General features: G+C 38.9%; 1 protein-coding gene across 4 annotated transcripts in view; it reads left to right on the top strand.

Annotated features, from left to right (window-relative positions):
* LOC113124021 (dehydrogenase/reductase SDR family member on chromosome X) overlaps positions 1–15,256 on the top strand; it is a 33,780-nt gene extending 18,524 nt beyond the window's left edge. For all 4 annotated transcript variants that reach the window (XM_026296481.1, XM_026296479.1, XM_026296480.1 and 1 more), the window contains exons 3-7: positions 688–756; positions 10,296–10,397; positions 10,539–10,746; positions 12,344–12,551; positions 14,180–15,256. In XM_026296481.1, coding sequence (XP_026152266.1) covers positions 688–756; positions 10,296–10,397; positions 10,539–10,746; positions 12,344–12,551; positions 14,180–14,359 — 767 coding nt within the window. In that variant the 3' untranslated portion in view covers positions 14,360–15,256. The remainder of the gene's footprint in view (positions 1–687; positions 757–10,295; positions 10,398–10,538; positions 10,747–12,343; positions 12,552–14,179) is intronic.
* Positions 15,257–17,664: the final 2,408 nt, after the last annotated feature.

The raw sequence follows: 17,664 nt of genomic DNA, 5'->3' as shown, positions 1-17,664 counted from the left end.
GTGCTAATTCATAGGCAGTGAGAATGTGAGTTTATCTCTATCTCCATGTGTGTTTGTATGGATGCAGCTGTGCTTTGGAATTGTCCTTTTGAATATGAGGGGCTGTAAATTAGATGTCAGCTCTTTGTGTCTTTCTCCTCCGTGTGTCTTTAAGTTGTCACGTTCTGTTGCCAATTATCTTGTCTCACCCTTGTACGAGCAGAGTTCATTTGTATGCACACACCTCTGGAAACAGAAAATCCATCCTGAATCAGAGTCAGTGAGTGTCTTTCATCAGGGCACCTGTGTGTTAAAATATTAAAATGTCTAACGTACTGTATCTCAGTGTAAAGATAATTTTACACTTTTTCCACCAGTTTATCTTTGGATGCCAGGTCAGTACAAGACACAATAGTGTGAAGATGCTGCTCTCACTCTTGGATTACTGGCATCATAACCTGCTAACTATTTAACATATTAAAACCTTATTAACTTTCACAATGCATTGTACTTTAAAGTAGTGTGCATTCTTTGAAACCAGGGTTGGATACAAGCACTCATCTCTCTTCATTTGAAAAAAAAAAAAACTTCTTGAAAATAAGACGAAGAAACATGTAACTCACAAAAAAGGAAACGTATTACTGTGTACAAGCTTGACAGAGATTGTGTTAATCTGTGAATTTTTGTGTGTGTCCCCTTCTCCTTCAGGTGGAAGGGATGAGCAGGAGTGTCTGGCAGCTGTTAGAAAGATCCGTGAAGAGTACAAAGAGGCCAAAGGTAACATTGTGAACATGTCTATGAAGACATGCACAACCACACACAAGCATACAAATGCACGTGTTTTAGTGTGCCAATATTTGAAGATAAAGGGCAGGGCTGCAGCAGCAAGTCCCTCAGGCTTGACTTTACAGTCTTTAAAAGGCACACACATATAACTACACACTTGCAGGTACACACACACACACGCACAAAGCTTTCATGCCGTATGTACAATGTCAGGAGTGTTGATGCACTGTGGGTAAGAGCGAGAAAAGGAAAAGGCTATGAGAAGAAGACTAGGAGATGGGGAGATGAGTCAACTGAAATGTGAGAGGGAAGGGGGTGAGACACAGACATTGAAGGAGGTGGGGGGGCAGAGAACATGACAAATGGGCAAATATAGGAAAATGAAACATGGAAAAAACAAAAGAGGAGGTGGAGGAAAAATGGAGATATAGAGAAGGTGATGGAGATAGGACGAGACGAATGATAGCAACAAAAAGATTTATGACTTCACTGACGAAAACTTACAGTGTTCCCATGTTGAGAAATTGTTTCAGCTGACCTTCACAGCACCATAAATTCCACCATAGTCTCATGACCAAAAAGCATTATACATTATCCCTCTCTACCTTGTGTCTTAACTACCCTGTAGGATGTGTTAGCTGGTTACCTCAGGGGCTGTTTAGAGATTTGTCTTAAGGCAAAAATCAGTGGCAGTTCAGCAAGTCATGAATCAGATTCTAAAGTCAAACTTAAATTTGTGTTGGCTTCATTGTTATGTAAGGAAATATAAATTATGCATATCTGCATGCCTTTAAAAATAACAATTAAGCTCCAAATTCAGTATATTTTTAGTCTTGAATTAACAAAAATAATATTTTCTCTGATGATATATATATTTTTTTTTTAAATCAGATTGCAGGCTGTCAGGACATTGTACACCTATAAAATAAAAATGGGACTGTTGCAACAGTGGATTATGCACATAGGAGGCTTTAAAGTTCTTTTTTGTAGAGTTTCAGTCAGTGGAGTCCAAACATAATCTTGGTAGCTTTCCATTTTTTCAATTAAGTGACAATGGTTCTGTCCCATTACAATATTAGGCCAAAAACAACTCACTATTGTGTTGCTGCTTTTGTATTCCACTGGTACGGTAGAAGCTAGCATGCCAGCCTTGGGAGTAGTCCTCATAAGCAAAATACTTATAGTGTTTTCCGGGCTATAAGTTGCACCGGAGTATAAGTCGTTTTTAGCAAAAACAGCCTTGTTGAACAGAAAAAAACCACATATAAGTCGCTTCAGTGTATAAATCACATTTCTAATTACTGTGAATAACAGGCTAGGCATAACAACAAGCAGAAGTGCATAATGAAATTCATTCATCCGTGTCAAGTAACATTAAACAACTGCGCCAACATCAGAGTGGGGAGAGATGAAAGAGCATCTCTTCCTCCTCTCTCAGGTTTCCTGAATGCTGACACTCACTCCAAACTTTGTTTCAGCTGCAGACTTTATTACCTGCAATTTGAGGTCTGCTGTATAACGATTTCTTTTGGGTGGCATTTTCACTTGTGTTACACTAGGAGCTGTAGTTTAGTGTGAACATAAATGTTTTTACATTTCAGTGGTACAATATTATCTTTAACTGAATCAAGAGTGCCATCTAACACTAGCGACTCACTCGACAAAATTACTGTAAATATACACATAAGTCGCAGCACATGCCAGAGGAGTAAATCAAAGTGTGGCTCATAGTCCCGAAAATACGGTAACTTTGTATTTACGTATTTTAAGCTAATGTCTTTTTTCATGGGTCGATTGTGATGGTGACACCAAAGAGATTTTTTATTAAACCAATTTTTGCTCTACGTATACTTAATTACAATAATTAAGTATACGTAGAGCAAAAATTGGTTTGGTTAATTACAATAATGTTTTAATAAAATTTTAAAATGAAAGTTAATTTATGTACAAATATGCTGTTATCTGAGAGAGAGAGAGAGAGAGAGAGAGAGAGAGAGAGAGAGAGAGCTTGTTGAAGCATATTTATTTTAGTCCCATATTGTGTTTACAATCTATTCCTTTTCTCCTAAATATAAAATTTCCTATTTTTGTAACTGAAAGTGAGTTAGCTGTTTTATCACTCAGGAAATGGGTTAATTTCATTAGTTGACCCTTTAAATTTGACCTTCCTTAAATGAAAGTGAAATCCTAATCTTCAAACAGGTCATTCCAGCTAATTTCACTGCCTTGTGTGAACAAAAAACTGGACTTTGCTTACTAACTGATGAGGTCCTACTGTTTATTTAATACATTGTTTGAATACACACCTCCAGTGACACTAGAGTTTATAACAAGAACAAACCCGTAACAATCCTGTTTGGTAGCACATCGTAAGTTCTCAGGGGTGGAGCTGAACACAGACTGTCAGTGATATTAAATGCAGTGCGCTGCCAGGTGGGAAGCAAGCTGTGGTTCGTCTTGCTTAGTGTTGCATTGCAAAGCAGCTGAAAGCCAGTTGGCTGGGTTGCTGCTTGTGTGTAAGTGGCTTTCAGGTACACAGAGACATCGGCCATGTAGCCGGTGTCATTGAAGTCGATTTCCCCGGACGGGGCCGTGGTGGAATTGATTACTTCTTTTGTAATTGACGGGCACTGAGGCATAAGGGACAAGGGGGCTGCCTGTAGCCAGATGCTTATGCACTGAATGTGAATGTGTTTATTTATGCCTGCGTTTGAATGAGACGGTAATGGATTCTCATTAGTATGTGAGACAGAAGCTTTAAACATCTCTGTCCAAACGCCCTTTGGCATCCCTCCTAGTGTTTGCACATTTGTCTCTTATGAGAAATGGGAGAAAGCTCATAATGTACATCCACTGTAGGCTGTAGAGGAGGTTGTCAAACTGGGGACTTGTGAATGGTATAATTCCCGAGTTTTTGGTACTGATACCAATAGAACACTGTTCAATACCTTGCTTTGAACAATTCTGCTATTGATTTTAGGAGCATGTTTTTCAGTGAAACTCTTTATTATGACTAGTCTTTGAAGAACAACTGATTCTGACCATTCTGAGTCTGGCTATGCTGGCAGTTTTCTAGATAAAGTCCGTTTGATGCAAGACGTGAGGTTCAGTGCACAGCCATATACATGTATTTGTTGTATATTTGTGTGTTTGGTCTCATAAGTGTATTATAAGTGTATAACAGAAATATTGTCCCTAGAAAACCCCAGACACATCCTGTGGAAATATGCTAATGACTTTAGACTGCAAGTGGGCTTTAGTCAATGAGGCTTAAAGCATTTTACTTTCATTTCTAAACACACACACACATGCACGCAGATATAGGGTGTTTCAGTATTTTTGCCACAGGCAGGCTGTCTGTCCACTAACTTTAGTCACGGTGCACTTGAAAGTAACACTTTCTGCCTCAAACCATAGTCCTAGATTAACAGTGTGAAGCAAGGAAACCTGTGTGTGTTATTGTGTTGTCTGCTTAACACACATTAATTTTTCTCTCAGCTTAGGTAAGCCAGCTGCTCCCTTTTCACAAAAACTGCTATTATTTTACCAAAGCTCTTTCACTCCAATTAACATAACTTCTTGTCCCCTTTATTTTTATTTAGTTCAGTCACAAATCAAACCAGCCACTTCAAGGTTGAAAACAGATACAAAACTGGCCTTGTTAGATTTTTTATCTCTCCATAAATATGTAATTACAGGCATATCATTGTGTGCATGTCTGAAAACCTGCTGTGTTGTAAATGCTTTGTGTAAGCAACTTGTGTATAAAGCATTTATGTGAATGTTTATTTGCATTAGTGCTATATTATTTGTGCCTGTAAGATGGCTTTAGATTTACAGCTGTCTTGACTTGGAAGAGTATCATCCCATTAACACTTCAAGCTGGAGTTGAGCAGGTCACCAACCAGTCTCTTCTCGCCCACATCAGCTAAATAAAAAAGTCTGTGGAGGAGCTCACACTGGCACAATGCCCAGAACTCATATTCTTGGATATCACTGTGTTGTTTAGCAGACAACTCAGTGTGAACCTATATACCCTTTCTTGCCTGAGTCTCATAAGAGGTGGTTTCAGAGACAACAGACCATTTATCCTTTTATATTTTCACTCTATATTTAAACAGTATTGTCTAATGGGAGAGAGAGAAGGGAGGGATTCAAGAAAATGTATACCTTCACAATAACAAGTTAATGAAAGTGATCATCCAGACACTTCTAAAGATAGTTTAAACATTTTAAAACCTTTTATTTCTACTTGGGGACAGTCAGGGAGATCTGACAGTAAAACATTTTCCAAAAATGAATTGCATTTCAAGGTGTTTACTGTCAGTTTTAAAACATCTAAGTAATGCAGTATCTCTGACCTGTTGGCAAGCAGAAGAGAAACCCAGTATTTACCAGCGTTGCATTTTAATATCACATTTAGGCGTAATCCAGCTTAATCATATCCACTGCAGTCACAAGATGCACACATTAAAGCCAGGTGGAAAGAGGGGATTTATGGTAAGAGAAGCAGGCAGTCCGCCCTCATAATGTTTCATTGTATTGCTCTTTCAAAGTTTCATTTTTTTTTTTTTTAAATAACACCAAATAGAGCAGAAGATGGTACAGTTTGAAGGCCAGAAACTGAAATCTTCCAACATGAGTTGTGATTAATAAGGGATGGGCTGTGGCCAAGTTACATATTAATCACCTGCTGTTCAGGATGTAGACTGTGCTAGTTTGGGTTTGCTTATTCCAGATAGGTTGTGTTGAAAGCCTGCTAGTGCAGCTGAGCATGAAAAAGTGAGATTTTATTGGATGTTTCTGTTGCATGCCGGGAAAAAGAGAGCTCCACATTAGATTCGTATTTCTTTACAAATTCTAATTATACTAGGACTAACACATCTGAAATGACAAAGATAATTTCAGTCGCTGTGATATTATGTATGTGAAAAAAATGCCACTTATCTAGTTGACATATATACTTATTTATTTGCTGCTGTAACATTCTGAATTTCCTTGTTGTGGGACAAACAGTTCATCTTATCTCATCTTGAAAAACTGTTCAGTGACATTGTCACTCACAGGGAAAAATTCATAATGAAGTTTTTGAGCCTATTTTCAAAACTAGACTGATAAGTTTTATTTGTATTATTTATTATTCCTATGTCTGCATCTTATTTTTAGTTAGTAAGTAACCCATATGAACTTAGTAAATCTTTTAGCCGAAATCTGGACAAAGTCTAGAAGCCCAGTATAAAAAGATTTTCAGTCAGAACAGGCTTTTATGTTTTTCAGTGGGCCTTTGGTACTGTAGTGAGACTGATTGCACACTAATGTAGCAGGAACCATTTATAATCACATTTTGTGGTCCAAATTGCAGACCCAATTGTGTAATGCTCTTGTGTCTGTTTTTTTTATCCACACAGGACACAAAGGGAAGCTGGTTAAGATGTAAAGACAAAGCTGTTTCTGTAGCAAAGGAATTAGAAAAGGGGAAAAGGAAAGACACAAGCTCTGAAGCAGAGTTAGCAATCACTAATCAACCATGAAACCATCCTTTGACTTTTGCTCCCTTCAAGACTTCACAAGTCATAAATGTGACATGATGCATTCAAGTGTCTTTGGAAGTAAAACAAACAGGCACACTGTAACAAAATTCTGTTCTGCATTCAATAGTAAAGTCGTTTGGGCAAACAACAACAAATATGGCATCTTAACCTTTCACCTGCAGACCATTTAACTTGCTATTGTTTTATCAAATTTAAATTCAGTATAAAACTACTTAAGACTGGATCCGTTTCAGACTTTTCCGTCACAGGTTTTGTTATGGGTTGTTTGGGAATAGAGGTACAAAGAAATTTTAAAATCATGGTACCATAACTTTTGCATTTCGCAGCTTTTGAGCAGTCAACCTGGCCCCCAACTGTTGCTTTAAAAGAAATGTGTCGCAACACAGGCTATTGTCAATACTTTCAGTTTGTCAGATTTACATTTTGCAAACTTGGACCCAGTGAGTCTGTGAAGATTTTTAGTCTCAGTGAAGTTATCTACAAGCTGAGTAATGGCAAATGGACTTCTTGTTGGACCCAGTGACCAACTGTATGACCATTTCTGTGTCTGTTTGTCACTTTAGATAAGTGTACCATTGTCATTAAACTGACACTAGAGTCATTGTAGGTTGTAGCTCGGGCTGAGTGTACAGTGTATATACATGAAAGAGTACTGTGTTTACATAAAACAACTAAAGAAAGTACATCCTGCAACGTGTCATGTGGATCTCCACACAATCCTAAGCAGAGGATCTTAGGGCCCCGCTGGATCTCCAGTAGGATAAAAGATCAGCTAAATAAGCAGGGGCAATGCCACATGAGGCCTTAAAAACAAACAGTAAGAGTTTAAAAATCAATCCTAAAATGAACAGGGAATCAGTGCACAGAGTGCACCAGCTCCAGCTCTACACGCAACTCCTAACATGTAACTGGGGATAAGAGTCAACCTAAATCGTCTTTAAAAATAAATGCCAAATCACAGTGTCTTCTATATTTCCAGGGGGAGTTAAAAAAAAATTCAACAAGCTGTAGGAAGAAGCTCAGAGAAGACACCATTATCACGTACTTGCAGTCAGGTTTCAGTTATTAATAGAAAATCTAGATCATGAGTAGAAAACATTCTGGATGTCCAATCCAAGGGCTGGAGATTTGCAGATACCTTGCAGCGCCTGACACTCCTCAGAGAGTGCGAACATGGAAGTGGTGTTGAAAAGCTACCGACAGACATGATTCAGAGGAAGAATTGATAGATAAAATCTGCTACCCAAAATGGGATGAGAGAATCAAGGATAGGAACCATGGGATGAACCATGGCCAAATAAGCCTTCAGTTTCACTAATAACCCTCCTCTCTTGCTGAACGACAGACTTGAGGTGGAAACCAAACTGGAGCAAGGTCTGGCAAATGGTCCAAAGAATCCTGAATCCTAAGACATGTTATGCAATCATAGACAAGGATGACCTGACACGTGGAACCAAAAGGAGTCTGAACAGACACCAACATGCAGAGGACAGAGAAGTTGCAAGCCAGATAGAATGGCACTATTTCACTCCCACTGGTCTTTGTAGATATGACTGGCCTGGCTGAAAGGGCTTGGCCTCAACAGCAGAGTAATAACATACCATACACATGGAGGTATTTTCAGACTGAGGCACATGTGCAGACATACACACATATGCTTGCACATGTACAGTTTGAATGCACATACGTGTACTCAGACCTGTGGTTAGATACAAACAGACACACATACACAGCAGGAGGAGAGTGGCATGGCTTGGAGATAAAGCTGCTATCAGACCATCATCAGACAGCTGCACTCTCATCCGTCACAGTGGCCCTTTTCTCTATCAGCTCCATCAACTCTCCTTTCCCCTGCTTGCACTCAGTCCTCTTCCCTTCTTTCTCCATTGTATTTGACCCCTTACAGGCTCACTAGAGAACAACAATATGTTATTTTCTTCATGTTTGAAAGGCAGTGTCTTCTAGGAATCAAAAATATTTACACTGTGACCATGTGTCATTTATTCTGAGGGTTGGGGTTGGAATTGGTCCTAAAAAATTATATTGTTAAACATTAAATTATACTTTTAAGCATTATTGTCAATATTAAAATGATAGTGATTAAAGTGTACATTTGTGTGTCAGGGGAAACTTTAAAATAACAGAATCTGACTTTCTATCTTGAATGTAAGTACTAAAATAGGTAGGGAGGAACTGGCTTTAAACAGCTAAACATATTTTCTGGATGAGGTTGGTTGTGGTAGAATATACTCAGTACAGTACATAATAGAAGTAAAGCAAACATTTCAAACAGAAATTAACGACTGAGATATCAGTCTCAAACAGAATTGATACAGATCAACGCACATCTGTCCACTAAAAATCTCCTGGTTTTCCTCATTTTACATGCTCATCATTTATATTCTCCCTCACGAGCTTGCTGATCTTAGGCTTACTGCTCAAGATATATAGATTACCTGCTTATGCAGACCAGGTTTTGTTTTAGTATGTCTCTAGCTGCTGCCATTTTCAGAAAAACTTTGAAAAAAATAAAATAGAAAAAGAATAAAACAAAAGTCAGCATCAGTCATTAAGTGTATTATTCAGATTTGTATATTGTACTGTCCATGGATTTTTTTTTTCCTCAGTTGCATTGATTTATATGTTTGGGTACAAACTAATGCGTGTTATTCAATTTGAACATTATGAGAAACCAAAAATTACAAACTTAGTCTTGCAATATTTTTGCTTTTATGGGACATTTCTGGGCTAGAAGTACGAGAAAATGAAATTAAAGCATCTAGTGTGCACAGAAGAGGGTGGAAGTACAATTTAAAACAATTCTTGAAGAGATGGGATTTCAATTTACAGCTTAAAATTAGAATTGACTCTGCAGTCCTGTGTGGATTGGGAAGGTCACTGCACCAACAGAGAGCCTCTAACTAAAAGAGAAATGAACAGTCTTGCTCTTATTTATTGCAACCATAAATTAAAGAGAGGACACAACAAAGCAGGGAGAGAATAAAACTGGGCCCAAATACAGAGCGTTAGAGCCATCTGAAAAAAATCAGCAGCATTTTAGATTTTAATATAAAAAGTTGACACTCCAACACATCTGTAATACATCTGAATACTATATCCCATATATATATAGAAGCAGAATTTGTGCTTTATATTCTGAACATCCACCACTTATTTAACCAAAAGGCCTAAATGTCTATGCCAGAGAAAAATCCATCAAGATTGAAACTCATACTATCAAAGAGGAGTAAGTGAAATTGATCTGCATTAAGCTGTGTTATTATGGAGATCCTTTCATTACTATGCTCCACTTGTCAAGGTTTCCAATCTTGCACGGCACATATGCAGTTTACAATGACTGAGGCAGAGTCAACAATGTGACAGCAATTTTGTCAGGATGTTATGAGCATATTTTATTAACTGTATTTAACTTATTAAGGTAATGTTAGCATCATGACTTGGCTGAATTTATGTCTGATTATAAGGTTTTGGAGCAGATTAAACAAAAGAATCCTATAAACAAGTTCTAAATGATGCCTACATTTCATTATGTTTCATGATGATATTTAGACGCTTATTGTAAATGTCCTCACAAGAACTCTGTGACTGCCAAGGTTTTTAGTACAGTTAGTGTCCCCAAAGTTTTTTTCCAAGCATATATACAGACTTAAACGCAGCCACAGAGAGTCACTTTCACACTCTGATAATACCAGCTCCTGGGCCTTGCTTTCCTAACTGTGTCTTATCATACATTAGACCTGATATAATGGGGCTTTAAGCTTTGATGGAGAACAGGAAGATGTAATAGGTTTGAAATAATGTGCTGACGTAACAGAAGTGTATCACTGCCAGTATCATAGTAACCCAACGAGCCTGATGTAAGAGATGAGATTAATACACTCTTTGATGTCTTACCACCAAAATGACTAGCAGACATAATTCTTTTACAATGGCTCTGATGTTGTGTGCCTATTGCAGTGGAGTTCAAGAAACTGGACCTAGCCTCTTTGCAGTCTGTCCGTCAATTTGTCCAAAGCTTCAAGGAGCGCGACCTGCCGCTCAACATTTTGGTCAATAATGGTGAGTGACACACTATATGCAAAGTATTCCATAAGAAATCCTGCACACAGCAGTGTAATTTAGCCATAAATTCACAAACACCAAAAGCTGAAATGTATTTTCGTGTACATGAAATGCATACATGTGTGTTTGCGTGTCAAGCTGGTGTCATGCTGGTCCCTGAGGGCTGTACTGAGGATGGATTTGAGCAGCACTTTGGGGTGAACTACCTGGGTCACTTTCTGTTGACCTGGCTACTCCTGGACACACTAAAAGATTCTGGGAAATGTGGTCACTTCTCCCGCGTGATCAATGTCTCCTCCTCTGCCCACTGCATTGGCAAGATCAGACTCAATGATTTAAATAATTGGTAGGTTCACACACATTCAGACATAAGCACACATTACACCCAGATATTGAGAGAATTGTTACATGCAAATAAATATTTACACTAATGTACCAAACTTCTTGCTAGATGTGCAAACGGTCATAGAAATTAACATTACAGTAAACTCACACATCACTCTAATGCTTACTGGCTATTAGCTTTTTTGACAGTCACAACAACATCTAATGATGTGTTATATTTCTGGCCATGTCCATTACAAACTGTGTCAAAGAAGCACATATATTCAGTCTTTTACTGTGTTGCTTCATTTGGAAGAACATTTTAAGGCCAGAGTTGTCATACTCAATTACAATGTCTCTATGCTGGCACCATCAGCACAAGTGTCTCTGTTTCTGCTGGCATTGGTGTGAAGTGTTGGTTCCAGTTGGCTCAGTATCGTTCCTACTAGCACCACTGCTGTCCAGAAGTATTAGCAGCCTAAACCTCTTCATTGTGGTGTTTAATTTCCATGGCAGTGGGCTGTGAACTATAGCAGGATGCTTAGAACAACACATTTATCAGAACATGTTATAAAATCTTTAAGTAGCCTTAATTATTCTGATTCAGTAAGAGAATTCTTTCAGATTGAAATGCTGGCATGGCTGTAGGGATTCCCTCAGGGATTTCTGGAAGAGGACTGAAGAAACAATTCAGTTTTTTTACTGAATAATTTTACTGCCATCCTGTTGTCACACTTGCGTTTGTTTCTCTGGATCATTGATGATCAGGGGGATTCACATCAAAGATCAACAGCAGCAGCAGCTTAGACATGTAGATGTGGGGTGTCTGCCATCATTTAGGTAAAATAAATAAAATGACGCCTCATTAAATTTAAGTTAATAGTAAATACAGTCGAGTTTCACACGTATGTACCAGTGAGACGTGCTTCAGTGTAGAGCAGCATGCTTTCAGTTAAGACTGGGACACACACACACACACAGTGCCACAGTACTGCCATTTTCCCATTTCTTATCACGTGACCATCAGACAAGAAGAAGATGTCATTTTTCAAAATTTAAAGAATAACACCCAAGTGATATTAAAATTAAAATATAAGCTATAAATCCTCTGCTTGGCATTCACAACCTTACAGAGCAGCTATTAAAGAGAGAAAATACAATATATCTTTCACTTAGAAGGTGTTGAAAAGTGCAAATACTTTCCTTTCCTGTAGACGGCACACATTGTGATGTGCACTGCAAATCTTTAGATCTAAAATGCGTCTGCTCATTCTTTTTTGGCAAGAAAGTGGTAGGAGTTGCATTTGAACTGCACGTTCTATTCGGTAGGAGTAATTAGCTGGCACTGCAGATCTGTTATTGAATGATATCGTATCAGCCTGTTTTTAGATGTTTCACACCATTGGCTTCCTTATTTTCCAGTTTTCTCTTTGCGCTTCAGGATTCAGAAAAGTCTTAAATGTTCGGTGTAAAGTAGTTCCACTTACATGGGAAAATTGTATCTGATATAGCAACAGTTGATTAAAGTGACTTGAACAAAAACTGTTTATTTTAACAGAGGCATATTTCATGGTTAAATGTTAAAATTTCACATTCATTCCTGCTTTCTCTATTTTCAGCTATTGTTATTCTGCCCATGCTGCTTATTGTCAAAGTAAATTGGCACTGCTGCTATTTAGCTCCCACCTCCACCAGGAGCTACAGCGTGGAGGTTTTCCAGTGAGCTCATGTGCTGTGGATCCTGGCATGGTGGACACTGAACTCTACCGCCACCTCTGGACACCCTTCCGTCTGGCACAGAGCGCCATTGCTCGCCTGCTTTTCAAGGTAAGAGACTATTCTGACTTTCCTTGGCTTTATTGTCAATAACTATCAGTAACATTGCAGCCTATACCAGGGGCGGACAACCGATGTTGCTGCTTGTTATCAAACTATTCCTGTAATAGCTATCCCTCTTCTGGTTTCTGATGGATTGAGCACACCTAATCCAGGTAATCAGCATTGGGTAGGGCAGGGGTATTTGGAAAACAAGCATGGCAGTGACCCTCGAGGAGCAGAGATTTTATTATAGAAAAGTGAAACACAGACCCTCATTCATGCAAACACACAATATCGCCGCACTGCTAAAAATGGAATTGCTACTAAAATTCAAGACAGGCTCTTCTCTCGGAGTTATAATTTAAAACATTTTTTGCAAAGCTTAATGTGCTGGCTGCAGGCTGCTGTTAATGTCCTTGGGATTTAATTGTATGAGATTTGTGTGTTTGAAATTGCAAATTGTCACAGGCATTTGCTTCCAAGAACATCCTTTGGCGATGATTCTACCTCAAACTCACAACTGTGACTATCACCTTGTACAACACCTTTACATCTCAAGGTGTAATATTAACATGAATGAAACACTAAATAACCGTGGAGAGTAATTCTAACAATAATTAATGAGTGAAAGTGAGGTTTTGTGTTCTATTTTGTTGAATTTACCTGAATGTGGTGTGTTCAAATAAAGGATTTGTATCTGAAGAGACACTAGTGGATTTTGACCAAAAAATAAATCTGAAAATAAATAGATCCAAGTCAATGCAACCAGCAGAACACTATAGAAGCCTGATGCACTCAGTATTCAGAGAAAGTAGTCACTGTTATTGGTGCTCAAAAAAAAATAGATAAATTGTGTCCTTGGAGAGCACAGTGGTAAAGGAAAACACAACAGAGCAACAGGTAAGCTACAATGAACAGCCTGTTGTCATGGAAACAAGTCCCCCCCACCACACCCACAAAAAGCATTCTAGGAAGTGTTTTTCTGAGCTATAAAGCCTCCATTTATATACAGACCTTTAAACTGAAGACAGCAAAATGAATAATGAAATACAACTTGTGTTTGCCTGTATCGTCGTCCATGCTGAAAAATTTAGCCATGCAAGTGGAACAATAATTCATTCAGAACAATTAAAATTCATGTTTGGAAATATTGTGGAGTACACGCTGACAAACACATACACTCTTCCGCACGGAAACTATGCAAGTGCATTGTTTGCAGGATGTGATTCCCCTCTCTGCTCTGAAACCTGCTCCTGGTCTCACAGCTGACACTGAGATCATTGTTAAAATGCATTAACACTAACACCCTCACGCACACTTATGCATGCGGACACACACACACACACAGACACGTACCCTTAGCCTTCTTTTCACTGACGCTAACATACTGTGACATCAGCCCTCCTCTGGCATTCACACACGTAAACAAACACACACACACACACACACACACAAACTCAGACACTTTCTTTGTTTTTGCAGCGATAACTTGTTGTTGAACTTGTCATCCTGCTGTCACTCTGGTTCCTTTTGATGTTTATTTTTAGTATGCAATGATTTTTTTCATTTAGAAATGCTGTGTGTGTGTGTGTGTGTGTGTTTGTGTGTGTGTGTTCGTGTTTGTGCGTCTTTCCCAGGCTCCAGCAGAGGGCGCTGCCACAGTGCTGTACGCTGCTCTGTCACCGGCCTTGGAGGGGGACCTTGAAGGAGGCTACTGGGCTAATGGGTGCAGGGAAATGACAACACCGCCGACCTTTGACCCCAAACTGCAGCTGAGCCTATGGGAGACCAGCCTGCAGTTACTGGAACTGCAGTAGTATGGCACTAGAGGACAACCAGCAAGACTAAAACCTTGTAGAAAACATCAGATATAGACCCTTATCTTGGGACAAGCGGCTGACTTCTCCTTGCCCCTTTTTTCTGTCTTTTTTTCTCTGTGCATACCGCACATTGAGGTGTTTGTAGCAATTTATTTTGACAATCACACAGTTCACTGCTGGACTGTGATTGCTTAGTGATTTAAGGACTTTTTGTTCCAGACCCGCCAAAGAAGGGCTACAGGGGATGGAAGACATTTTTTTTTCCACTGTGAATGAGCAAGCAAACATACGCACAAGTACAAACACACCCTAGGGTTATACTGACATATGATTTAGGTGTCGACATCACGTCTCCGACATGATGATGTTGAGCTCCTGATCGTAGCTAACATCACATCACATGTCTGGCCAGAGAAATTGTTGCACGGTTTCATATTCAAAGACCTACTATGATACCTGCTCCACTCTGCCTTAATGTCATTAGTCTGGCTTTCAGTAATGAGTGGCAATGTCCAAAATAAACTAAATGCTGCTTCAGAGGCTTTTTCATGCAAAAATCAAATTCCAGTCAAAGATTATAATGCTTTTTGGCCATTCAGAAGCTGAATAGGCTGTAAAATCGTCGGTCAAACCCTAGCACACACGCACATTCATGCACTACAATCTGATTTTTCAAATCTGAACCTGCTTGCTGGTGCAGGGGCAATATGATGTCATCCGTTTACTGACAGTGATTTCTCAGATCGTCGTGCCATCCCACCTGTCTAACTGGGAGCACTTTGTTCTTTGGTGCATTCATGTGCTTCAACTGGTTACTACCGAATATTCAAGTTAACTGCTGGCACTAGTTGTACTGTATGTTAATCTGTGTTTAAGAAAAAAAAAAAAAAAAAAGCAAATTCTGCTATTCTCCTGAAGACAATGAGAAAACATCAACTCCTCTTTCGTCTCTCTGTCTACCACTCCAGCAAAAAAAACATTCCTATGGACTGAAGGCAGGATTTGGAAAAACACTGAAAAAAGGAACCAATCTGATGCAAAAGTAGGCCTAAATTTGAAATAATTCTCCCTATAGACTTGAGTGAGAGACATTTAATTTTGTTCTGGGGAATTTTCTTGCTGTTGTCATTTTCCAAAGCCAGGATTTCCAGATGTTTGTTTTCTTTTATTTGCTCAGAAACAAAAAGAAGGATGCAGAACGAACGTCCTCTTCAATCTGTTACAGCTTTCCTTTGTGATCTGTGTTAATCGTTTTTACTGTCTGTGATATGTGTGTGTGTGTGTGTTTGATGCACATGAGCTGAGAATTAACTTCTGCTATAGAGTCAATTCATGTTGATAGATAGCACAAGAATGGCCAGTCCTGTAGGAACAGTGATGGAAAAGAGAGAGAGAGAGAGAGAGAATTTGCTTTTTTTCAGTATTCAAGCTGTGATTGGTTGCTCATTGCTGCTGCTTCCTCATTTGGCACAGCTCCCAGTGCATTGTGGGATTGAGATTTCCCAGTAGTGAAAATCAAACTCCATCTGCTGAGTTGACACACACACACACACACAGACACTAACTCAGAAACATTGGAAGCAGTACATCCAGGCACAGGCTTATCTAAACAAGCACATAGAAAACAAACACATCTGTCTGTCGTGCAAGAAAATACTCACATGTACACACACACACACACACACACACACACACACACACTGCTCTATAATGCCATCTCCACTGTGAGTAACCATCTTAGCTGTGAAGATAAAAAGTTTTATCTCAAATTAACAAGTTTTGGCTAAAAATGCTTCCCCACATGCCATCACACTGCTGTACATGTGTCATTGCTTTGAAAGCCTGCATTGAGCATCCAGCTTTTATTATCAGTCGTATGTGGAGCAATAGTATCACTGTAGCAGCTTATTTAACTGCTAACACAGCGCCAGACATTCAGAATGAGAAGAGGCCAAGAGTGTGAAAGTGTATAAAAATATAAAATGTACAGTACCAGGTTGACGTGACTAATATATCAAGTGTGTCTACATACAGTACATTAAGTTGTTGTTTATGTGCATCGATTGAAATGCTTGCATTTAAAGTTGTATTTTCAAGCAGTTTGATAGTGTGTCCCAGTTCAGGGGCTGGATCTTCTCAAAGATGCCATTCAGAAAATTCAGTTTCTCAGAGGATCTGAAGGTCAGGTTGAACCTGCTGCTCTCCCCTAAACGAGACCTCCATCTAGACTCACAGCGATAAACAGCTAGGGATGTGTTTGGGCACTTCTTGTCAACTTATAAAGTCAAATATGTGCAAGTCTGTGACAGAATGTTGCAATTGTTAAAGTGTGCAGTACGAGATGTGGCTTTTAACAACACGCACAGTTATGCTACAGTTAGTAGCAGGCCAATAATTAAACAGATCAATGGTATATCCATATTGTTTGGATTTGTTTGTGTTCTGGCTGCAAAGAGTGGAGTTCATATCTGGCTTGTTTTATTTACAACCTGTTGTTGGTTTGATCCATGTGATATGATAATAGCTCATTGTAGCACATGCACCTGGCAAATATGACATGATCGTCTCAATTTATGAAGTGACAAAGACTGCATAAATGCTCCATTAAACAGCTAGTCCTTTAAATTTTGAGCAAAACAAGGAGGCTTTATCCTGGACTTTGTCATGATAAAATGCAGCCTGTGGTTCAGTTTTTAATCTAATTCTGCGGTCTTGTCAAATGAGACAGATTGGGACGAGGGAAAAAAAATCCCATGTTTACAACTTCACATTCACATTATCTGACATCTCCAGACAGCTTGTCCTATTTGTAGAAATAATAATTGACAATATAGCACCAATGTAAATATATCAACATAAAAAATCTACTGATTTACTGAATTATTGTGCAAAATATCACAATCCAGAGTTGTAGTGTATTTGAAAAGGACATCCAACTGAATAAATTGAGACAAATTATGAGTTTGATGGATTTTTTTTTCCAGTGCCAGTAATACAGTAAGTAATACAGTATTCTCTGCTTCACTTTTTTCTGTGCTGTCAAACTGCTTTGAAACAAACTGTTTATTGCTTCAGTGATTGCTTGTTTGGCTGTGTGGTTCCCCAAGGCTACTGAAAGGTATTGACTAAATAACAGAATAACAAGCAGCCAAGTCCAAACCTGGTCCCAATGCGCTCATTTCCCCGCACACAAATGAAAACACCAGCTTAGTACTCTGCTGGGCTAAATTAAAAAGTGCAAGGCTACGGTGTGTGCTGTTGTACATCCTATCAAAAAGCTAGTGTCTTTTTCATCCAGCTGT

This window comes from Mastacembelus armatus, chromosome 21, assembly GCF_900324485.2.
Source record: "Mastacembelus armatus chromosome 21, fMasArm1.2, whole genome shotgun sequence".
Taxonomy (NCBI): domain Eukaryota; kingdom Metazoa; phylum Chordata; class Actinopteri; order Synbranchiformes; family Mastacembelidae; genus Mastacembelus; species Mastacembelus armatus.
This window is presented reverse-complemented; position numbering and strand designations above follow the sequence as displayed.